The sequence below is a fragment of the Anser brachyrhynchus genome, assembly GCF_964034855.1.
Source record: "Anser brachyrhynchus genome assembly, chromosome: 17".
NCBI lineage: Eukaryota > Metazoa > Chordata > Aves > Anseriformes > Anatidae > Anser > Anser brachyrhynchus.
This window is the reverse complement of record NC_137710.1, coordinates 11176413-11202165: the sequence shown is the minus strand read 5'-3', so window position 1 is coordinate 11202165 and position 25753 is coordinate 11176413. Positions and strand designations below refer to the sequence as shown.

General features: G+C 43.8%; 2 protein-coding genes across 8 annotated transcripts in view; both read right to left on the bottom strand.

Annotated features, from left to right (window-relative positions):
- Positions 1-18521, bottom strand: part of SPPL3 (signal peptide peptidase like 3) — a 57621-nt gene extending 39100 nt beyond the window's left edge. Inside the window, exon 1 of one of the 2 annotated variants that reach the window (XM_080559059.1) lies at positions 18084-18521. In XM_080559059.1, the coding sequence (XP_080415185.1) occupies positions 18084-18106 (23 nt within the window). In that variant the 5' untranslated portion in view covers positions 18107-18521. Of the gene's footprint in view, positions 1-12719; positions 13907-18083 lie in introns of those variants that run through there. The other variant, XM_080559058.1, reaches the window with a different exon arrangement.
- Positions 18522-22171: 3650 nt separating this feature from the next.
- The window catches only part of LOC308179613 (protein CUSTOS), a 29006-nt gene continuing 25424 nt past the window's right edge, over positions 22172-25753 (bottom strand). For 5 of the 6 annotated variants that reach the window (XR_013940442.1, XR_013940443.1, XR_013940444.1 and 2 more), the window contains one exon: positions 22172-25292. The gene's annotated coding sequence lies outside the window, so the exon portion shown is untranslated. The remainder of the gene's footprint in view (positions 25293-25753) is intronic. The other variant, XR_013940446.1, reaches the window with a different exon arrangement.

Genomic DNA, 25753 nt, shown 5'->3' with positions numbered 1-25753 from the left:
CAGAAGGCTAACCCAGCAGTTCTAGGAGCAGACATATCAGATTTTCAGGTTTTATTAAAAATTGTGACACACCCAACCACAAGGGCAAGGAAAATTTACAAATACAAGTCAGGTTAACTTCTGTTTTTCCCATCTTTAACAGAATTGCTTTGAAAAGCACAAGCTGGCACTTTTGCATGAACCCTGAAGCCCACTGAAACAATGCAGTTTCTAATTTTTACAGTAATTATGGATTAGGAAAATAACAGCTCAATACTATTAGGAAAAATACAGAACCACTGGGCTTGGTATGGCTGTCCATGTACCAGCAGGCTCAGAAGGACGTAATGTATGGTTGGAATCTAGGAGCTGCTGTAGAACAAATACGGCCTGGTTTTGAAGACATGCTGCAGATACTATAATAGAGGACTCAGCTTTCCAGGAAAATTTACCTGCTGGAAACTTAAATACTGATCTTTCAGCAGTAATTTAAATTTACATTTTCTTTAAATATATGTAGTAAAAAAGAAAAAAAGAAAGTGACCAGATTTGAATGAGACAAATAAACATAACTGACTTGTTAAAGAAAGTACCTGCAATATATTTACACAACTCAAGAACAGTCCGGTGCCATCACAATGCAGGCAGGTATCTGTGGGGAGGAGCAACCTCCCAGTGGATCAGCTAACACACAACTGGAGAGACAGGTAAGCTTTTAGGGCAGGCTGGATGGGGCTTTGGGCAGCCTGGGCTGGGGAAGGTGTTGTGCCCACGGTCCTGCCAACCTGAGCCGTTCTGTGGTCCTGTCATTCTATGACTTCCTTCCCCAGTCCTACATCGTACCTATTTTCTGAATCCAGAAAACAGATGAAGGACATTTTTCAACCTATCTCAATCAAAATCTAACTGTCAGCCAGAACGCAGACACCTGGAGTCTCAGAAACATTACAACTGGATTTCTTGTGTCTCCTGTACCCAGCCCTTCCCGTCTCACTTGGCACGTGAGCTCAGTTTCATAGCTGGTCTAGATTGCTATGTCTCAAAGCCACCTACAAAAATACTACAGAGGTAAATCCTCCCGATATCCTTCAGTAATCCTCAGTTACTTTAAGCAACAGTCTGTTCCGAAAACACCGGGGTCCCCTGGGAAGCCAGAGATTACACGCTGTTGTACTACGTTTATATTTCTGCTGATATTTCTTGCTCAGGAACAAAATGCTTTCCTGGAAAGGCTTTGTAGTAAACATCCAGACGTTTAACCTTCCTAAAAATAACACACTTCACCCCTGCAACACTCTTTTACTCTAAGTGTGCCCCCCAAGGCAAAAGTGCTCAGTTCAAAACTACAGGAAGATAACCTCAGCTCAACAAAAGTTACAAGAGTCTACACATGAGCAACAGATTTTGCTATTTTTGAAATGCAAGAAGAGAAAATGATCTTCATCCATATGTAAGTGATTAACTTTCATCAGCCATGCCTGAAGTTATAAATCAAATATTACAATCAGAGACAGAAAAGTAAATTAAATACATTTCATTCACACATGTTAATTCCTAAAGTTTACAGCAGCAGAGATGCAGAACGCAGAAGAAGAAATGTGCTGCTGCTTCTCAACCTTCAAAAATAATTTTAAGAAGTTTCTAAGTAATATCTAGCTAGAACAAACTCATGCTAAATTAAATTATCAAGAAGGTAAAAAAAAATAAAAATCAGCTCTGCACATCTTCATCCCAAGCTGGGGAAAAAACCAAACCAAAACAATGGGAGGCGGTACTAGACAACCACTTAATTGCCACTAGTGCTTAGCTGCTGTATGGCAATACAAAAGCCTCTGGGTGAGAAGCAGAAGGCACTTTGGCATTCATCTCTATTAAGCATTACTTCTCCCCAGATCCAAATGACCGCTTGAGACTTACACCAGAGATCCCAGATCATTCAGGCCAGATTTTTGCCAAGAGCAGCAAATAAAGACTGAAGTGATGCTAGTCCAGGGGCAGACTAAAGCAGGGCTGGAGAAGGTTCCCCAAGTGCCAGCACAAACCACAACTGAAGTCCCATGGTACTATATCTGGAAAGAAGCACACACACACGCGCAAAGACTTTCCCTTTAGGCTTCTCTCTCTAACACCTTGGAGCCCAGCAGAGGCTGCCACCAAGGCACGAGCTGCTCCAGCACTTCACATGAGGCAGAGCACAGGCTCAAGCAGTTTGAAATCCATCAGCACAAAGCTTAAGATATTTTTCCTGCCTGTTTGGTTTCTTGTATTTTAAAAGTGATCTAAATCAAGGTATCTGAAATGCAAGAAAAAAAAAAACAAATCTTCCTGTGAAAGGAATAAAGTTGGGAGACATCTTTGTGACAAAAAAGTGGCTGATGGGATTTCTGGATGAAAAACTGAACTTTTCCTTATCCAGGATGTAACGCTGGTTTGTTCAACTGTTTTCCTCTAATCTCTCCAAAAATCACTACAGCACCACAATTCTTAGGAAGCACATTTTCATCCCCAAACTAGTTCTAAAAATATTAAAAACATTTACAGGGCCACATACAAGGCCCATCTCTTCTGACAAGGGCCCACATTTATTTGTGACCCTACAAGAGATGCTTAAATTACTGCATTTGTGCAAATCGGAGCAAGGTTTCCAGACTAATTAGTACCTGCTGACACCTCACTACACGAAGGGGAAAACTTGACTTTTTTTTTTTTTTTTCCAACTGTCATACTCTCTATGAACTTGTTTGAGATGTTCACTCAAACAGAGTTGTAGCAAATGGATACAGCAGTTACTCAAGTCCTCCTACAAAGGGCATCTTCAGCACTTCATTCACCATTTAAGTTCCCCAAGCTGTCAGTGCAGAGGCATTCTGCTACTGAGGGTTTTGTGTTATCCTCTGGTCTCTCCGTTCAGTTCAGGTATTTATACAGTCCTAAATTTGGAGTCTAAAATTAGATGATGTGAATAATTTCCGAAGTAGATATGAGTAATAATTCAATTTATCTACATAAACTTTGTATAATAGTTGGTATTTTCTTTCTCTGATGAATAACTTACTGTGAAAGTAAGAAACATACGGGTCTACATTAGTACGATTTTGGAAAACTAACTACAAAACATCTACACAATCCAAAACAGTTTTCACCCAGTTTAACTTATGGTGAAGTCATTCTTCATTCTTTTCCCTCTGAACAGCTCTCAATTCCTATGTTCAGCTAAGCAGCCCCATGGGAAACCACAGACATTACTAAATACCAGGAACTCTGCAGAAGGCAAATGCTGGACACGATCAGGAATGTGATGATGAAGCGTTTGCTCTAGGCGTCTTTCATGTTTTAGAAGGCCAATTAGCTTATCAATTCCTGTTAGGAAGAGAGCTGCGGAGATTCCAGAAATGTAATTATCTGTATGAAATCAAGTTTCACACACAGGGACTAAAGAAGTATGAACCACAGTGTCCACTCTCCTGGGAATGAAAGAGGATAAATATCTGATCACATAGGTCCTCAACAAAGGAGAACAGGTATCTTTTGTTAAGAAGAAGACAGACTAGAAAAGCACTTCCTTTTTTAACATCAGACATCGTATTTTCTCCTGCACCAGGCAGTTTGTACGAGGCAGCAATACCCAGTAGCAGATCCTGGGCAGTGTGAACTCCTATACTGAGGACATCTTAGACTCTGGGGCATTAGCAATGCTGATGATCTTCAAATTTTCCTATTAAAAAAGAATTACAAATAATGTTATATGAAGATGGGGAAGAGGACACAAATGATCCATCACTATTCAGACAAGATGGAACTGACTCCACTTTATAACAGGAGGATAAGAAAAGAGGCTATCTGCTTTGCAGCCCCAACACAGCACAGAGCTACCATTAGTTTTGGAGTCTCCAGTATTAGATGTGGACAGTGAAGACACTACCATCGGTTTTCCTCATTGTTGCTACTTCCCAGATGCTTAGCACATACCTTAATTAGGCCTCCTCAGCTCTGTGAACTCCAACCAACACAAAAATAGGATTTCTTATCTACTTCCAGACATTGCAATGGCTTCCCATTCATCTCACAACTACAAAAACGGTTCCTTGTGGTTTTTGAGCCCTGCATGGTAAACTCTGCTCAGCATTAAATTGCCAGCAGCCAGCTATTTAGGGAACTCATGGCCTTCCCAGTTTCAGGCCCTCACCGCTAACCAGAAGGGTCTCTCTGAACTTGTTTCCCCCTGGTGGAACGTGAATCTAGTTCGGGGCACAACATGCAAGGTGTTGCTCCTTACCACATCTCTCCATATGTACCAGGCAAAAGGGGACACTTCAGAATATGGGACTCTTCTCTTCTACCTTCAGTACGCAGGTATCACGTGTCAGAAGGTTGTATTTTAATTTGTAAGCTCTGAGCTACCTTGGCATGAATTCTACAAATTTATAAGACAGATAAATTGTGAGTATAATTAGGCTGTATTCTTTCCCTGCCCATTTTTCTGTGCCATTCTAACAGTGTCATAATTAGCAGCATGAATTACTTGCCCTGGTAATAGGGGAATGAGTGCACAGAATGACAATTTCCCTGAAAGTTCAAACAGAAGGCACTGGCTAGAAATACACCACCTGAGAAATTACTAGTAAAAGGACAAAGAAAAAACATAAGCATCTCTACCATTTCTAGGCCTAGACTACTGCATTGAGTGAAATAATTCCTCTACAAAACACAATGTATAGTTTCACCTATAGCAATGAACAGGCCTGAAGGTGACAATTACACGTGGCACAGAACGCAATGGCTTGGTCAATTAGCAAAGCAGGTAACTGATTGATTACCTTGCCATTAAACTCTGCTCAGATCACAGACTTCCCATCTCTTAGTATTATGAAAACAACAATGCAGACCTTAAATCCGACCAAAACAGTTACTTAAAGGGTTTCTTGGAGAAATTTAGAGTTTTTGCAACTCCCCTGTGGGTAGGGCACAGCAGGCATAGGTAGCAAGGTTTTGTAGCTGATATAAAATGGAGCAACACCCTAAGAAGAACTAGGAACTGCAGCTAACCACATGCCAGCAGAAACACAGCACGCTTCTTGAACCTTACCCGCACGCCTTCACATTCATGGGATCTGTCGTCCTGCAGAGAGAGGGCCCCAGTCCAACAAAGGCTGGTCACTGCCCTAACTGCTAAGTGACAAGCAAGTTCTAGATATGCCTCTGGTATCTTTATACCACAACAAAAAGATCTGAAAAGAGGAATTTTATTATGAAAACTGCAAATGATATTACAGAGCTATGCAGACCTTTTATTACTACTTGGCCTTATGCTGCCTACTTGCCTTGTATCAGAAATGGGTGGAGAAGGGCTTTAAATTTAGTATCCCAAGACTAATAAAAATGTTTTGTTAGCAATGTGCTAAACATTTAATTGAAGAGTTCCTTGTATCATCAAGAAAAAGTTCATTTAGCATTGATTTCTAAAAATATGTCAACATATTAAGACCCAAGACTTTTAGTTATGAAACATCTACTACTCAAAGCAACCTTCGCTGGAAAAAAAAAAAAAAAGAGAGCACCATGGCTTTCTATTAGTTGGGCATTTTGCAGAGTCACTGTCCTCAGGTGTCCGCATTAAGAAAACCTAAATAGTACTTTGATTTTACAGTGTTGAATAGCTTGCACGGAAAAATTATGGGACATCCACTCCCATGACAAGGCACCACACTTCCTAAGAATCATAAGTTCAGGTAGTTCCCTACAACTATTTTTAAATTACTTCCTTTATTTCTTTCTCTTGCACAAATTGCCAGTAAAAGAATTAGTAAGGCAGAGAAAAGGAGACTATGTTGGATCCCTTCAGATGACTGGAGAATTTATTTGATGTCCAGAGGGGTCAGAAGATTCCATTATCTCACTTCAACAAGCAGGTCTAAATTTTGAAAGACTATGGCACTGCAGCCTTTCCACATTCTTCATCTACAGCCTATTAATAAATTGCCACGGAGTTCTGGAACCCTCTTCATCCAAAGCTATCCATTTCCTTCGCATTACCAGGATACAGGATATTCAACAGCAAGTCTCCTAATAGCACTGAAAACTTCCATTACAAAAAAAAATCAGCCCCGCAACAGTTCAACTATAAATAGCAAATTCATGGCTACTATTAGTAACAAGGGATAACAAATGTTTACGCTTTACCATGATGAAAAGAAACTGTATTAGTGTTTTCCAAAATTGAAGCAATACGTTATTTGAACAAGGTTCCAGAAAATAGAGTCTTCCACATTAGAAAGCACAGCCTGTCTTCTAGTAATGCAATTCAGCCTGTCTCGGAGGCTGTCAGTCACCCAAGTACAGAAACGACATTCTTCCGAAGAAGGTTGTTCAAGATAAATATCCTATACAACTGGTAGCTTCATTTCACCTTCCTCCTCTTACACCATTAGAACCCAAACACCCAACTTCCTCTGAAGATCCAGGGCTAAGTTCACCGACCACGCAGCTGACGCACTGCGCATCGTCCCAGCCGTATTTATCAACACGGCCATGGCTGTCATGGTGCCAGCAAGCAGTTAAAGGGCAATGACAAAAGAAAACAGGTTAATTACGTGACAAAAAGAGAGGACTCAGGATATTCAAGGAAATTCTTGGACCTCTGCTAGCGTGCAAAAGAAATCCCAGGGCGAAGAGCAGAGCTCCACACCAGAACCTCTGTGCAGAGCCTGTCCTCACCCCATCCACGCCACGTGGATTTAGCATGGCCACAGCAGTCAGGCACCTGCCCCGTGGCTTAATTACGTGGATCAGAGCGAGTCTCGGTTGGGTACAGCAAGAGCTAACCAGGCACTCCTCGGCTGCTAAGCACAAATCACCTAGCACTACACGGGACAGCCCGTCCTGCCTCTGAGGACCTAATAAACGACTTCACCTTGAAAATCTTACTGAAAAGCATTTTGAGACAAATATATACTCATTTTGGCAGCTGTGCTTGGACAGGGAACAAGACACTGAGCAAAAATAATATCTAAGTATTTAAGACAATAAACCTCTAACAAACCTTTAATCTGATTTCTTGTGGGACCCAGAGAGCCAGGTAACAGACCAAAGCAAAGAAGGTCGGACCTAAGGGAGGAAGTTATCCCCATCTGAAGCAACACAGACAAAAACACAGAAAAAATGTAGGTTTCATCACACATGTACAAAGGAATACCACTACTGAATGGTATATCTGATCTCATCAGGAGCCAGAAGATTAAGCTGGTCCTCTTCTACCTGTACAGCTTCACTCAAGGCATACATTGTACAGGGGAGTCCATCTTGAGCAGCCTAACTCACTCTCGAAGTTCCCACCTAAAAACGTCCTGCGCCTGTTTCTATATACCCGACTTCCCTCATGAGCTCCACCCTCTGTCGCTGGGCTCCCATTCTAGCACTGCTCCTCGTCTTGCATGGGCATCCCGAGGTCCTGCTTCAATCCACGATAGCCAGCAGCCCCAGGCCACTGTAAATCTTTACCCAGCTGTGGACTCTGTAACTGCCAACACACCCAGGTGCAGCAGTGCAGATACTCGGCCACTAGCCTTGTTCGTGTAACACTCCTTGGAGCCAAAGCCCAATAAAATAGGTGTTTATGCATGTTCGTAACGCTTCTTTCTGGAAGTGATAGAGCTGATTAAACGGAACTGAACTCTGGCAACAGAGCACACAGCAGATCCCACCTCCATGTCAGTCACTGTCTGCATGTAAAGGAAGTGCAACAACCAACACTTCACAGCGGTCCAGAGACTGAGAAAATGCAAGAGTATTTGTACTAGAACCTTACATCTGGTTTATGCATGAAACACTGATATTTTGGTAACGACTGCTACAGAAACGTGTGACATACATCTGCAGGCACCACTGGGAGGAACTAATTTCCCAGAGGCATGGAGAAACAAAGGGAAGGAGATGTAGGGTATTAAAATAGCCTAAAGGATTCTGACTTTTCTTCATGTTTGTAACCCTGATGTTTGCAGAACTGCACATTGGAGCATAAAGCCAAGACAAGCTGCTGTGCTACTCCCACCTAGACACCAGAAACAGCCCCACCGTCCCTACCACCACTCTGTTTTATTGCTAGACAAATGAACAAGAGTCTTCAGGTTCAACGCTACTCAGATTACACAGCAGAACAGAAAGGAACACCAGTAGTCTGCTGTCGCCTAGGAAAACTGAAACAGTATTGGAGACAAACAGTAACCAAAATCAAATAAAATCTAAAGAGTACTAAGGAGTACTAAGGAATAGTAAAGCCAGCCAACCATTCAATCAAAGTGTTTAACAATTAGGTCTTAGAATCAACAAGCCAAAATCAAAGTCAAATTGATCAATACAACCTTGTCATACAGCATGAGCAGCTGTGTGTACTGTTGATGAGCTCACTTACCCACAGAGTATAGAGTTATGGTATATACATTATCATGACTTGCACGGATAGAATTAAACCCTATTTTCATAAAGAAATCCATAAAAGAACGACTTGACACCACCAACACCAAGCCACGAACCTTCAGCGACAATGCTGATAGCATGTTAACGTACGAGTCAAAGCCGCAGAGTAGCCGAAGTGTGCCTAGATGAGGTCGGGCAGCTTTCCTGGTACCAGGCCTGCACCAAGACAAACCGATGTCAGACAGCGGCTGGGGACACTCTGCAGCCAATGAGACCACCCGCAACTGGCAAAGAGAGGGGCTCTGGCTGCCAAGAGAATACAAAGCACCAGCCCACCAAAACAGGCACCCTGGTCCTGCTGCTTCCAATGAGAGAGGCCGACTTAAAAACTAAGTCTCGGGAGGAGCAAACGCGGCCAGTTTATAGATACGCACACCACGTGCATGAGAGGAGTTGTCTCGGGGTAGGACTGGGCCAGGCCCGATTCTTGCCCTACAACCCGAACGCCAGAGCAGCACGGTGCGCTGACACACTGCCTGTCAGGTTTCAGTCGCACGTGCAAGAAACAGGCAGCAGGAGAGCAGATGGGGACAGCTTTCAACAAATTCTAGCCCAATATCTAAAAAACTTTGCTTGCAACAACAACAAGCAGGAGCACTCTTTAGAGATGGTGCTTTGGGATTCTTATGAATCTTCTTGCAGAGAAGCACCCTGCAGAGAAGTATTTCTGTTTTATGGCAGACTTTTCATCTTTTGATTTAGCTTTAAGGTAGCTTTTTTTTTTCCCATGCTCCATCTGCAAAAACATAAAAAAAATAAAGAGAAAGATAACTAGTTGGAAAACTAACACTGGGGGTCTTGTAAGGCACTTAAGTATGATAAAGAGGTTCCTTCTGTTCTGTACCATCTGTAACTCCTTACAGCTGCATCTGCCTAAAAAGTAGGCAAGTTCATAGCATTTTTTTTAAAAAAGCTCTTCGCTATTTAGCTTTAAAGTTTCCTTTTTCAAGAAAAAAATAAAGCTCTTTAAACTATGTTCAACCAAAAAGCTTAATTAGATTCTACTCTTCATCTTCAAAACCATACAGAGCTCATAATATTCCCCACGAGAGCTTTTAGCCCTTTGTGATTAACTTCTCGGAGCAGCAATTCAAGTGAAGGCATAGGATCAGCCATCTCAAGAAAATGGTTCACAGAGCAGACAATCTTCCCTCCAGCAAACCACCACCAATCTGAACGTCCAAAAAGTACCAGAATGACCTCGTGCCTTCAAACCTCGAAAGCAAGACACGCTCACCTCACCAGCTGGCAGTACTGGCTGCAGAAATCCATCCAGCCCAGCTCTGTTTGCCTCCTGCTGTTTCGCCAACCTCACCTTTAGCTAACAGTCACCTGCAGAATGGACTTCCCAATGACTAACCAGGCTGAAGTCATGTTACACCTATTTTATCTCGCCAAATGGGTCTGACACAGATGCTGCTGAGATAAACCACCACTGTAGCCCTGCAAGCAGAAAAACTGGACTCGTAAAAATGGCCCTTTGTATAACCACTACCACCGAGCTCTGGTCTCCTATGTCCAACATATCTGCACCACCAGCTGGCAAAGTTTTTATGGGTAGAAGGTCCTACCGGCTTATTCTAACACAATTCAGAATTCACGTTGTATTTCTAACCGCCCTAGAAGTTACCAAAGAGATTTAAATCAAGCTTTAAAGTGGAGTAAAGTGAACTTACTAATGCAAGTATCTACTGAAATTAAAATAAAGTCACCTGCTGCTAGCTGCAACTGCACGGAAACCCCCCTGCAACGTTACCTGTGCACCGCCACCATGGAGACGGGTGCAGCAAACGCATGGGTGAGACCACTCGGTTTTCTGCTACCATCAGAAATAAGGCTGCGCTGTGAATCCATTTGTGCAGTGCTCCTGCTCTTACAGCTTGAAGCTGCTATTTGTGGCAATATTTGGGAACATATTGATATGGAAAAATGGCACGTGCCAGCAGTTGCCAAATTTTGGGATTCAGTGGAACACTAGCAACCATCTCTGCAAACTTCTGCCAAATTTTTAAAGCTATTTAAAATGATGTATGGAGTTAGGAAAAATCAGTACAAGCTTACTAGAAGTCATCTTATGGCTAGTTATCAGATAACAAAAGGATTTTTAAAGATACCTTTGTCCCAGTACAGCAGAGTCCATATGAGTGAGGGAGTAAATCTGGGCGTCCAAGACAAAAAGCTGCAAGCAGAAAAGGCCTGACAGGGTAGAACTAACGGGTAACAGTAGAGGACTGGGGGCTGGAAAAACCAGTGGCTCCCAGTGCACAGCCCAGTTTCTTCTTTTAGCAGCTGAACTGAAGACCAACCTAGATTCAAGCCTATTCCTTCAGATAAGCTTGCCAGCTCATGCCTGAAGTCAGAGACTCTGTGTGAACAGAGGGTGGAACCCTGTGGGTCCCTCCCGCTTCCCCCACGCCACCTCTGCAGAAAGGCAGCTACGGTGTAAAAATGGAAAGGAGTCATTCCACAGTTCAGCTCCGTAGCCATGCTGCACAAGGAAATACTTTCTGGGGTAAAAACCTTTGAACTAGCTATGGAAAGGAAAGGAAGAGCATCCAAAGCAGGCAGAAAGAGAAACAAAAGAAAATACTATTTTCAGAAGGCAGAAGGAGAGAAAAAGTGAGTCCAACACCATCATTTTCCTTCAGATTCCGCTGGTTAAAGAAAAATGCTAACATAGATAAGCTGTAAGATATGATTCTCTCTCTCCAGCTTCTATGTGGGCAACTTCAGGAACAAGGGAGGCATGTTGAGCACAAATGATTCGCTATTGCACAGCCTTTCTTAGTGTGTTCTTGGCTTGAGGAGGCTGGCTATGATGATTTTAAGGAATCTCTGTTCTGACATCCTGAAAAAATAAGTCACTCCATCCTTAATCCCTGTCTCCACAAGCTAAGTACAAGGATAGCCTCATTTAATATATATATTACTTTAGCATACTTGTTGTGGTGGGTTATTAAAAAACATTCTAACATGTAAGTTATCTGTTACCGAATAGACTTCCAAAAAGGCAGCAAACCATCCTTATTTCTTACGCTCCCGTGTGTTCCACACCATTTAATGTCACATACAGACACAGAGGCTATCCAAGTGAAGTTAGGACCTGAGGCTCAGAGCTGGCCCTGAAAAGAAACCCTCAACAGAATCTGATAATGAAGATGACAGCACAAAATCTACACAATTAATGAGTTCCAGGATAATCTCATTGTGGCACTTCTGGTGGACAGAAAGACACTTGCTGTGTCACAAGAGCGCCGTTCCTGTAGAGAGGAGACGTGGCAGATCGAAGCATTTCAAGCACAGACACCACTTGTGAAAGGTGCGGGAGAAAAGATCACCAATGTTAGCATCCTTGGAAGAATTAGAGAGGGAGAAAGGGGATCAGGAGGGGCTGTAATGACACATATGCCCCATTAATCTTATTAAATCATCACCTTTCAAAGTCAGTTTGATTGCCTCGATCCAGTTCAGCTAGCGCACTAACTTGTGTTTCACTCTGCTTCGCTCACCCCATATAATGACTGAATCATTCCCAATTTTAATCCTCATCAGTTACACTAAAGCAATGTAGCTGCAAAAAGAAAATGTGCACAACAATTTCTCTTTTAACCAATTCCAGCCTTGGTTCTTCCTGGAAACTTTACTCAGATGTCACCAGAATTAAATCAGACTGTCTGACTAAATGGCTTGTGTCAATTATTTGCTTTGGAGTATATTATAATGTTTATCATCATCATAAAATGCCAAAGGGCAATAAAGATGATAACAAAGGTGGCACTTATGCGGAAGATGATGATACATCACATCACTGAAACAATGAAATAAAGTAGGTTTTTTGTGTATCTGAACAGAATCGGTTCTGCTCTTCTTCCAAATTTCGGGAAGTCTACATCACCATATTTTAAAAAACAGTTCAAAATACATTTTTTTTGGCACTGCGTTTCAGTGACAAACAATGACAGACTTCAGCGCCTAGATCTAATATTTAAAACTGTGGCATTCTTCTGAGATCAGATGTGTTTTGTCAAAATTAGTATCCTCAATTAATTTGTCCTACCTAGTATCCTCCCCACAATCCCTCGAATTCCAACAGCATCAGGTTGCTTAACTCATACCAAAATTGCAAAGTTCACAAAAAAGCAATTACTTTGGATCACATCCTTCAGTAAAAGAAAGAGAAGCTCCCAGGCTTCATCTAGCCTGACAGAAACAAAACCGGAAGAGAAGTAGTGACTGTGGTAGGCCCCCGCACCTACCAGCTCGCTTACCTGTGCCACAGGAAATCATACCCGCCTTGCCTTCTGCCAGTGGGAATCCAAAGCTTCATCTCGAGAGAAGCAGCCTAGCTACCCCACAGAATACAGCCCCTTCGCTCTTTCAAACTATAATTTTATCAAGGCAGGAAGGGGAGCCCAGGTCCCCGGCAATCCCAAATCAGTATTTTAGCCATTAAGTCCGATGCCTGCTTCCCGGCCCAGCACATGTTCACAGTACTCCCTGTGAAATGGAACAGATGTAGAAGGACACACAAAGCCCGGCCTCTGAATACCACAGTTCGGCGATGAGCACTCACTCGCAAGGTGAGGGATGCAAGCTCCAAAACCCTCGGGGACGGAACTGATCTGCGTCCTGGCTGAGTTGGGAAATCACTGGGGAAAAGCAAGGAATCAGTAACTTCCACTGCCACAATGCTCCAAAAAGGCTAAAGGCAGAACCGACGTAAATCCAAACCAAAACACGGAGTGCACCCCAGCACCAAGAACACATCGGTCTATGGTCTCCACTTTTAGATGTTTCCTGAAGAATGATTACTAGATTACCAAATGCAGCCTTTGCATTGATGTAGCAAGATTCTTCCCTTTGCTAACCAGTCACTGTACATACACAGACATTCGAGTAACTGTACACTGCAACTAATCTCACGCTCTTTGCTTTGTTTGTCTTTCAGTCCAGCGCTGCAGACAGTCCCTGCCCACACGACGTACTGTCTGAGCTATCAAAAGCTGGAGGGAGGAGAACAAACAAGTGAAGTGAGCCTGGTACCGAAAGACAAACGCACTAACCATAAATCCGACATCCTCAAATCCACCGCGGTTAAGTCACTTCTCTGATGCCTTATAGGGACATCCTTGTCCTCAGGAGGCTTCTGACAAGCGTTACAACGGGACATGGCCAGCCCCTGAAAAAGGTAAGACTGAAGGCCAACCTCTGAGGTTGGATGCCAAGCTCTCAGAAAAGATTTTAGACAGCATGCCCAACAGAACTTCACCTGGGCGCTCTGCAGTTCTTCTCCTAAAAAGTGCAACACTTGGAAAATTCAGGGGAACAGTTCTGTTTGTTTCTGATGTAAGCTGCTTCCCAGCCTCAAAACACCTTAATTAGATGGTTAGGGCCTCTCAGCCTAAACAGAGCAAGGCAAGTAAAAAACCTGAATGCATAAAATGATCTTACTAGTGCTTGACAAGTTCTGCCAACAAGCTGCAGCTCCCCTTACTCCCTGCCCTCCCACATACACCTCCGAGCCAGCCAGCAAAGACTTCGAAGCACTAACCCCCAGTCTTCTGGAGGAGATCACATTTTAATTCACAGCAGTAGTGTGTTAAACGCAAGGAAAGCAAATTCTCAGACCTCTGAGCCTAGAAAGACATTTAGCAACAACTGATAGGAGTTCTCCCAGGAACAAAGATGGCATTGTACATCTACACTTAGCCCAGAACCTGGGAGCTTTATGGATTACTCTGACATATCATTACATTTAATTTCCCACACCCTTTGCATTACGTAGAGAAGTTTCCAAATATATCACCATTTCAGTCATCAAACAATTGATGGCTAACACAAGAATCATTCCACTGGTTAAAATGTTTAAGAGGGAGTTCAGTCGGTTCTGAGATTAGTGACTCAACACAGCAGCTCCCTTTTCTCTTAGCCGAGCCTCCCCGTCTCCCTGATCATTACCCCGATGGGCTCGCACGCGCTGCAACCCGTATTACTCTTAGGCAACACTCTGGGAAAGGACAAATTAAAAATATATTTGGTTTTGGAGAATTCTCATTCTCCTCCTCTCTTCACAGATGAAAGAAGCTGTGAAAATCTTTTGTGCATTCAAAGGGCAAAACAAAAAACACAAAGCAATCTCTATTGCCAGGCTGGGCAACAGTAAAAAGGGACGGGGTGTTACATCAGGCCTTGAAGAACACTGAACACCTTCTGACTGAAGACAAACAAGATACACGTGCTGCTGTGCTCTCTAAATGGCACCTAGTGCAAAAACGTCACCACGAGGCGCTGGAAATAAAGGAACAACAAGGTTTCCACAGGGTCATGATCTAGACCAGATTCATCTGTTGTAATATTTCCAACAGTGGGTGTCTGAAAATCAGATCCTTGCCATTTACAAACCTCTTATCCACACACATCCACATCGGTACTGGGTGAACTCTTCCCGAATTATTCCCCCTGACCCTGCTGCAGCAGGAACTTTTGTCACTACCCAGCCCCGTCTCCTTGCTGGAACCCAGACAGGAGGCAGCGGGCAGGTGGGTATTCCACGACCTCCTTCCTCTCCCAATCCATTCCACTTGCAAAAAACTCATTTCAGCTCTCATTTAACACAGAAAACTGTAGCAACCCTATGATGCAGCAGTTGTGTTTCTCTGTGGCTTACACATTTGAGTAATAGCAGCACCATACGCAGCTCTCCTAACTTCCTTCTATTATTGCAGGTACTTGGCAAAGAAAAAGTCTCTATTCACTACTGACAGGCATTCTATTCAAACACCTTCTCTTTAAAAAGGAGTGCATATCCTTTGAGAGAGCATTTCCATCTGGCATTTATCCCACATTTCATGTTAAAATTAGTTTTTCCAGGGTGACAGCGCTCAGTCTCACTGGCAAAATTCTCAGTAGTTCCTCTCGTCAGGGATAACACATCTGTATCTGAGATCCTGGCAAGAGATTTAAAAAAGAGCTAAGTAAAAGTACGGATGGTTATAGGTGTGGGCATTACTGGGAAAAAAAGGAAACAAAAGAGGTTGTTGCAAGAAGTAACACAAGAGTAGTGCCAGAAGACAATTTATCTATTTAAAATTGTGAGAGGCATGGGAGAAAAGTACAGGTACCTCCTTCTTACAATATCTTAGTATAAGAAAATACTTGCAATCAATTTCACTTAGTAATTAATTTAAAGATATAAACCCACCTTAACATCTCAGATTTTTAAATAGAAAAAAATAGCAAAATCAGAATTAATTCTCAGCTCTTCAAAATAACATTGCTAGCAGACGTCAGTCACTGAAGAAAGGCCTATTTTGTGTAAATGTTTGCAGTGCTGATGTCCAGCAATCATAGTGTGAAAGTACATTTTTATGAGGTGTTCCTAACACATCAGAGACAATTCAGAAAAGGAAAGTAACAACTTTATTATGAAACTGCAGTGATTTGATGATGAATGTTGATAGCTTTGCACTAAAAGGAGCAATCAAGCCTCAGACTTCTGGACAAAAGGGAAGCACTGCTGAGGCCAAGAACCCATTTCCTCACTCTCAATTTAAGTCTGTCCAAAGGTAGGTACGTGAAAGGATTTTTCTTGATGTCAAATACCCGATCTGACATCTCTGAAAACACGTAATCTTCACAGCTGCTACACACGACACTGAGCACCACGAAAAGCACTCGTTCTGAGAAAGCAGCCTTTGCAACACACAAAAAGGACCAGGTCCAGCAAATGGACAGGATGAAACCTGCCAACTTCCAAACTGTACAGCAGCACGAATTACTGGACACGGTTCTGCACAATTCCTTTATAGAACTATCGGTTTCCTTAGCTGACAACTTAACATGCCCACTTTTCCTAAAAGCACTAAAGCACTAGCCAATTTTATGCAGAGCTGTATTGCCATAATTAAAAATAAGCAAATGCTAGAGTATTGCTAGAAGTGTAAGTAATTAAACACGTACGCACACAAGAGCGCGCAAGTTACAGGGCAGGATTCCTTAGGATGAAACTGGATTTTTGATCTTTCTGCAGCCCCCAGATAATACTGATCACAAGGCTAAATGGGAAATGACAGAAACCTCAGAAACAGGAGGACACGTCAGTGAATACAGACACGACAAAATTAGTGTTTTGAGATGTCAGCCTCACATCCTTGCTCTGCTACAAACCTGATCTGCAACAAAGAGCTGCTGCTCTTGGGATCCGTCTAACAAGCAGTGAAGAAAAACTTAAATCCCAGCTTCATTTCCCTAATGAACCTGACCTAAAGAAGAGTTAATCCTCTTCCTAGCCAGGAGCAAAAGCCCCATACATCTACTGGTTCTTGAGAGAGAAGTGACGGAAGTCAGGAGTGGGGGCTGTCAAAGTCTCAACATGTGGCAGAACAGAAATCCCTGCTGACTCCCAAGTTTTAAAAGTAATAGGAAAGATTTCCAGAACTATTCAGAATAGAAATCCCTTCTGCACATCCAGCACACACCAAGGTCAAAAGTTGAGATTTAACTCCTTTTTTTAATAAGGATATCATAACTCTTAAAAAAAAATGCAAGAAACAACCCTGGATGTTATCAGTAGAATGAATTTTAAATGCAGTGAGAGCATCACAATCAAATCACTGCAGTGGCCAGGTCAAGAGAGCGGATGCACTTGTAAATTATTTGATGTATTTCGGCTGCGATCCTCGACAATACCAAAAATCCAGCATTACATGAAGAAAACAGACCCTGGCTCCTCAACCCACCGCCGGCTAGGCCCAACACAGTGTCAGGACGCCGAAAAAAATGCCCTCTGCTTTGATTTGCTATACTCGATGTCTTCCCACAGGAACTGGTCTCTTCCTCCTCGTTCTATTTCCTGTACACAGAACAAGCCCATTGTCACCGGGCGAACCCCCCCGCGCACACACACAGGGCCCAGCCAGCCCTACACACAGCCGGGGAGGGCAGGTGCCGAGCTTCGGGCAGCCCCTGGGGACCTGCGAGCACCGCAGCGGGGCCCCGAGGAGCTCCGGAACGGGGAGGCCGGAGGAGATCCTCTGCTCCGGGCAGCCCCAGCACCTGGCGAGGCACCAGGGCCGGGAGAGAACCTGGGAGCACAGCACCCCAACCCCACACACAGCACCCACACGCACACGTAGCACCCCAACGCCATGCACACAAACACAGCACCCCAAACACACAGAGCACCCCAACGCCACACACAACACTGCCACCCTACACACACAGGGCACCCCAACCTTCCCCCCCACAGCACGCCAGCCCTACACAGCACCCCTCCACCCGCACACAGCACCCCACACACGCAGCAGCCCCCACACAGGATCCCTCCTCACAAACACAGGATCCCCACTCAGAAACACAGGATCCCTTCACACACAGGATTCCTCCTCACAAACACAGGATCCCCTCACAAACACAGGCTCGCCCCTCACACACAGGGATCCCCCCCTCACACACAGATCGCCTCACACACACAGGATCCCTCCTCACAAACACAGGTTCGCCCCTCACACACAGAACCCCTCACGCACACAGGATCGCCCCCCTCACACAGATCCCCCCCTCACACACAGATCCCCCCACACCCCCGACCTCCCCCCCCGCGGCCCGCAGCGCGGCGCGGCCCGGCGCCTCACCAGGAGTAGGTCTGCTCCGCCATGGCTGCGGCAGGCCGGCCGGCCCCGGGCTCCTCCTCCTCCTCCTCCTCCTCCTCCTCCTGGCCGCCCGCCGCCTCGCAGGCTCCGGGGCTCAGCGGCGGCCCCGCTGCGGCTGGCGGCCCAACATGGCGGCGGCTGTGAGGAGGGAGGGAGGGGAGCGGGGGGGGGTCCCCGCCCGGGCGGGGAAGGCGATGGCGGTGGCGGCGGCGGCGGCGGGAGGCGGACGCTCAGCAGCCGCGCCGCGGGGCCGCGCTGAGGAGCCGCCGGGGCCTCATGGCCGGCGGGGAGGCGGCGGCGGGGAGGGGCGGGCCGGGGCCGGGGCCGGGCGAGGTTGGGGGGGGGGGGAGGGAGGAGGAGGAGGAGGCCGGGGGGGGTCCGGGCCGGGCCTCGCCGCGAACCCGCGCTCGCGCACGGCGTGGGCGGGGCCGCGCGGCGTCACGTGCCCACAACACGCTCACGTGCCGCCGCCTCCCTCGGGCACGGCGCCTGCGTGCGGCCGGGCGCAGGGCGGGCGGTTGGCGGGCCCGGCCGCGCCGCCGCTGTGCGGGAGGGCGGCTTTGAGGGGGGGAAAGCGGGTGCGGGCAGCCCCGGCCGGCTCGGGCTCCTCCGGCGGAGAACGACGGGGGAGGCAGCGGTGTGGGGCCCCTGCCGGCCCCTGGGGGGCTGCGGGCGGCGGGGGAGCCCGGAGGGGGCGTGAGGGGGCGGTAAGGGTTCGGGTGTCCCCCTCGTGGTGGGGTGCTTGCGGAGGCTCGTTCGTCTGGGCTGCGTTAGGTCACGAACAGCAAAAAAAATCTGACAGTGATAAAATTGTGGGGTTTTGTTGCCTTTTTTTCTTTCTTAGGAAGGCTCGCAGCAGGGAAAATAACACTCAAGAGCCCGACCTAACCGAAATGAGCAGCTTCAGCAGCGCTGCTGCCGACACCTCGGTCCTTGGTGACGGCGCTGCCGAGCGCAGGGCCAGGGCCCAGCCTAGGTTTGCTCACCCGGGTAACCCGCGGGGGTACCGTGATCCTCCCCCCCGGTACGTCCCGTACGTCTCCGTGAGCGGGGCGTCGTTCACTGGAGCAGTTGACTTCAGCGTGGCCACGCGGTCTCACTCATTGTTCCTCTCAGTGTGGGAGGGAGGTGAGCCAATTTTAGCTTGCAGCTGGAGGTGAGGTAACCGCATGAAACAGAAGTAGGAGAATAACGCCCAGGTCTGGTAAAAATAGGTGTTCGGTTGTGTTTTGTTTTTTTTTTTTTTGAGGTATGTAGAAATTCTGTGCCTTAATATAACTTCAAAAAATCTTCAAAAACCAGAATGGGCATTAGGACAATCTCTTTGCATCTACAGGTGCATCACATGGCTCCAAAATGGCCTCTAGAGCCCACCTGAACTTATTTTTGTTAGTAGTGGATAGAATATATGACCTAATTTTGCTCACCTTGTTTATTCTCTTAAATGAGGTTAAAAAAGAAAAACTTAGGCTTGTGTGTAGTCACAAGACAGGATTAAAAGTTGAGAACAAATAATTTCTTCTCAGTTCTGTGTAATCCTGGGTGGTTCACTTCTCCTCTGCTAGCTTGGTTTCCTCATCAGTAAAGAGGAAATGCATCGTGTTCCAGCCACCTGAAGTTTGGGGGGGACTGTGGATGGAAGATGTTGCATGGGCAGATGCAGAGTTCTTGGTGGACGGAATGCCAGGGATTCTTGTGCTTAACTTAAACAAGCTTTTAGTAGGAAGCTTCACAAGCTTCTACACTGTGCATGCATTGAAAACATCGTGAGGAGTTGCCCTGGAGAAGAAAGGAAGTCATCTTCTCTCCCCTTTATTTTCTTCTGGAGTCTTACAAGTGATTCACAGCTTTGGGGTGTTGTCACACCTCAACACACAAATCCTCTGCACTTTTCATAGTCCTTTGGCCTTGTGGACAGGAATGACCTTAGAGCTCCCGACATAATCAACACTTAAAAAATCTGCTTGGGAATTGGATTTATCAACTAGGCGGTGTGAATAATCATCATGACTGACTGGCTTAGTGGGATTCCTGCTGGGGTCAGTCATGGCTGCTATGTGTAGGGGAAGGATTAGGCAGCAACACTAACATCTCTCACCCAGCTCAGGCTAGGCTACCTTGCAAAAAATTCTCTGACCATATATATCTCCCAATGTACACCCCATACACAATACTTGTGCTTATCTCAAGAATTAAAGCTTTGGTGGATAGGATATAAACGGAGAGGAGCGAGTCATGCATAAAACCTTGAGCTGTAGGGTACATAGCCTAGTTAATCACTTTGTGTGGAAACTATAGTTTTCCCCATTTCTAATTAAAAAATGTTCAGACTGGTGATAGGACTTGCACAATGGAGAAGTCCCCTTGCTTTCTCCTTCCTCATTGCAGCAGAAGAATCTACAGTAACAATTAGAAAACTGACAAATAATTTGGAATCTTCACTCTGTTGCAGTGCTATCCCAGTATCTTGGATGTGTGTTTATGCTACCCTTTTCAATGGTTCTGATACAATAAATGCAAGAGAAAAGACTTTTGAATCAATGCAGGGAAAGATAAATGAATGTTTCAATATTGTCTTGATACTAAATATCCTTTCTTATTTTTTTTCTGAGACAACGTAAAAGACACTGATATCTATAAAACAATATCCCTGCTTTGTGTCCTTACTGAAACAGCTTCCAGTTTCTCAGTCTTGCAAAATTTGCAACACATTAATTTGACAAAAGTGATTCTTAGTTGATGAGCACTAAAGTTGTTTTTTTTTTCTCAGGCATCTCAGGCTTTGTGTGTAAATTACTGAATGGTTTTGCAAGCTTGCTCTATCATGTTACAGTGGTCAGATGAATTCACAGGAGAAACTTACTCCTCCTTGCAGACTCAACATCTGCCCTCACTCTAAAGGGGAGCACAGCTTGTATTCTGCAGATAACTTTCCCAGCATCTCTTTTGTGTATACTTTCTTTGGACCTACAGGAGAGCTTTACTCTGAATGTCAGTGACAATTTACTCTGGCATTACAAAGCACTTCCAAAATAGCTGTTCTTTCTGGTGTCTTGGATGTAGACTGATGCACTACCTAGACCTGTCAAAGTATTTCAAAACTAGCAGCAAACAAAAATACTGTGTTTTCTTTTATGTAGTTCCCAGAACACAGGAATGTATGGTGGAGAATCAGATGAAAGTACTGGCTACAAAGAGTCCTCAGCTCCAAAGAGCTTAAATGTCATTAGATGACATTTAACTAACCATGTCTTGATGCCTTTATAATGGAGGTGGAAAGAAAACCAGAGCAGATTCATGTAGATTCACTTCACCTTTCAGGAAAGGACAGGTAGAGTTGTTAATGCAGCTTGGTTTTAGGAGCAGCAAATGGCATGGAAACAACTAGGGAATGCAAAAATCAAGAGATCCAGTTTTGACAGTATAGCTCACAGCTATGCTAGGCTGTTCTGCTTGTAAGATCCTTGTGGGATTCCCCTTGTCGAGAAAATAATTAAAATGTGCACTGACCAGTTGCGTGACATGATTCTCTTCACTACCACCTAGTGGGAAACTCCTTCATTAACTGAACTCCAGAGCTGTTCCTGTTCTCCAACTCATCCTCACCCTGATGATAGAAAGAGTGTGTAAGTGAAGGGGAAATGGAGGAATGAACGAGAATGACACAGCCCTATTTCTCCATACCAGAATAGGAATGCCAGAATAGGAATGGAGAGAGGGAGAGAGAAAGAGAGAAACAGCCAGCCTATAATTTAAACCCATTATGTCCTATGGCATTATCACACCATACCTTCCAGCTCTGCAGCCAGTTAGTTCAGTTCTTAATAGCTGTTACACCTTAGCCTCAGTGTCACTGGGGGTCCCAAAGCTTAACAAACACAATCTTTGGTGATAAAGAGGAAAACATTCATTCTTCTGAATGTAACTGCAAACGGTGGTAAGGAGAAACTTGTGAAGCTACGCCTGTGTCTCAGCCAAAAGACAGCCTCCCCCTCTTGGTTCTGAAAATATTGGTGTTTCTAATTCAAAAGTAGGAAAGGAGGCACAAAAAAAAAACCCACACACCACTCTCCTCTGTAAAAATCACATTTTCAGTTACATTATCACATATTTACAACAGACTACTCAATTAAAGCATAAAATGGGTATATATTGGGAACATTAAAAGCATGCATTCAGGTAAGTTCTTTCCCACTGAGATACTCAGGGTTTGCACAAATAGCTGGAATCCAACCCTATGAAAACAATATATAAATGACAATTACCTTGGATTTTTCAGAGTCATGTGCCAAGCTCCCAGGGCACAAATAATCAGTTTTGTCACTTGCATAACCTTCTTTTCCCCAAGCACAGAAATAGGGGTGGACATATAACAACTCAGATATCACAGAGGTGGTGATGTTAATGTCATTCAGGCCAATAAAGCATTTAGCAGTCTCAGCAGGAAGAACAGTAAAATGGTAAATAAATAAAAAACTATTACGAGAACCACTTCTCTGTGTTTCTTTTGCCAACGGCAATTTTACCACCCTTTTCATGGAACTCTGCAAGCTCCCCCTACTCGCACTGCTATCATGAAAATGTTTGGATTTCTTTCTTTCCCTGTATGCTCCTTGAAATCACATTAGGCTGGCTTTATCCCAGCACATTGCTGTATTGTTCATGATGTACACTTAATGATAGATATAATTCAATAAATGGAAACAAAGGTAAGAGATGTATTGATTTGAGAATTCAGGCTTTAGGAGTCTTATCTGTCTTCCATTCTGCTCACTGAACTCTACGATCTATTACTTTGGTAATAGAGTGTAATAAGCAGAATACAGACCAATAAATCTAAAATAAGAATAACTTTCCTATTTTCCACCTATTTATGCTTTCATGCACATAGTTCTCAGTATTAAATAATCCACTTTACTACATGTAGCGGAGAAAGGATTACATTGGGACAGTTAGTTGAGACAGACTATTATTCATCAATAAAAAAAATCTGGAGGAACCACGGACATCCTTGCCTCAAATGGCAAGGAATGCCTACCCTGGAGATATATTATATTGGAGAATGCCAGGAGCCCAGCTTTATGAAATTGCTGTCATACAGTGTTATCAGACTGACTACTACTTCAGGAGAAATGAAGAAAATTACAGCAGAAAAATGCATCAAAGTTGTATTAAAGTGTACAGAGGACAAGGCAAAGTATTCAAATGTGTTTAAACAATCTTTATTAAACTTGACATTAAAATAAAATAGAAATCAGACTTCTTGTGATTACTGATATATTTCTGCAATCTCAATCCAAACCAATTTGGTAATAAAACATTATTTGTGAGCCTGCTGTTAATCTGGCCAGTTTAGTGTTGTAAAGCTGCTTACATCTAGTCACTGAAGCACTGAATTTGAGGGAGTTCAGCCTCCATATTAGTTACACTTAGGGAAAACCAAGCAATTTTGCAGAACAACAAAAACAGATATTGCAAACATGAGAAGAAGCAGCAGTATCATTCAGTGTTTTCAAACTTCAAAAACTTGCCCTATCACAATTACGAAGATCGTGTTAGTCTGGGTAAATTAAGAATCAAGTAATGGCCCAGCAAATTGTTTTGCTATACCCATTTTCATTTATTACCAGTGCTTAATATATGTTGATTTCCTTAATTGCAACAAACTCCTTTTCTTTCAAATACTCATTCTCAAGGCAAAGTCTGCGAGGTACAATTTAGTTACAAGAGTATTATGGATTATGGCACTCTACTATTTAGCTCCTGCTCTCCTACTAGAACTATAATTTAGTTGGTTAAAGCATTGCAGCACATTGCAGCTTCCACCCTTGACCTCTGCTGTCCTTATTACCTCAAAACAGCATATTGTGGCACTTGTAATAATCTGAGAAAAACGATATTGCAGTCTTTATTGTCCACGTCTAAAATAGGAGTAATTCACAGCAGCAGTCTCCTGTCTACTTCCCAAGTGTTCAGTCTGATTGCTAGCAATTTGTAACGTTTAAGAAACACTAAAAAGGTCACTAGTTTTCCTGCAAAGAAGAACCTGAAATACTTAATGGAGTCCTGAACCATTAACTAGCAGGGTCTGGCAGGTAACAGTGAACACAAAGGTGATGTAGAAGTTGAAAGAAAGTTTCTTTCTTTCATGTTCTGTTAATTGTCTAGGCTACTACAGTTTAAAATGGGCAACTCTAATAGACCAAGGGAAAAAGCACTTCAGGTGAAAGCGATAGAGAGTATTTACCTCCTCCTCAGTATTTGAAAGGTTTCCATTTTCAGCTCACGATTCTCCACATGGCATCCGGTTGTAGCATTCAATGAGGTCCTAACATACAAACAGATGTTCGTTTCTGTTTCTAAAGTCTTCATATTTCACCAGTTTCAAAACAGGCTATTTTAAAACCCCCTGCAACTGAAGGTCTCCAGGGCAAGCAGACACAACAGGGAAAGGGCTTTTGGATGCACAAGGAATCCTTGAAACCACACAATATAGACAGATAATTTGTTGCTGTTTTCTTCTCTTTACAGTTTCCCTTGACAAAGACTGCCGTTTTTGCCTGAAGTTTGGGTTGTTTGTCCCTCCCATTCCTCCCCAAGCATACAAGAGACAGACTTACAGAAAACAGATTGGACAATCTTTTAAATAAGAACAATGATATTTTCCATCTTAGTTTAGGTAAAAGAAATCACCATGCCACAGAAAAACAGAAGTAACCTAGTATGACAGAATCTTCTGTCGCATATGGTAGAAGACTCACAATCTGTTATCCCCATTTGCAAAATTTTTAAATTATAAAGATGTATCGTGAATAAGACATATCACAGTTGGATACTATAATTACAATTATTGTTATTGACCAGCATTGGCATGCCTATTGGAGGAGAAAAATAAGCACAATTGAAATCAAGAGTAAATTACATATAAATTGTATCAAAACATTGATAGGATGATCCCAAAAAACTCACCGCTCCTTAAATACTCTTACAGTATAACAATAAACAAACCTTTAGAAACCAAAGATGTATTTTTACATTAACATTCACAAGAAAGTTTCTTACATTAAGTGTTTTTACATGGACTCCAAATGGTTACTTCTTTTTTTGCCTCACAGTCTTCTGTAGCCATCTGAACTTTTTTGAGGTCACTGCAGCAAGGGGAGCTGGTGGTACCCTGGGTGTAGATGTCATCTGAAACAAAAGCTAACGGTTAACAAGTCCTAGTTGAAAGGGTCAACCCAGCAGTCCAGCCGCAGTTTGCTGTGCGGAAGAAGGAGTCCAGTCTGAAAAAGAGCTCTATCCTTCAGCTGCTGACTTCAGCATTTTGTCACAGCAGCCTGGAGAGCATGGCTAACACTGCCCACAAAGGGAAATAGGAGCCAACGTCATCTTGCAGCATTGTCTCAGGACACTAGTGAGTTTTGGAAATAGTGAGTTTTGAAATTGGGCTCCTCTTAGCTTGGGCTTGATGGGAGTGTGTAAAGAGACAAGTAGCTGTCCCTAGGAAACCTCTATTAAAACATCGGTTTTAAATCCTCTTGATCATGTAAGAAGGAATCGTTTGCACAAGATGCTCATGCACGATCAAGTCCACACCAAGCTATTTCCTAATTTAGCCACTCAAAGCAGATAGAGTCATTTATATATTTTCA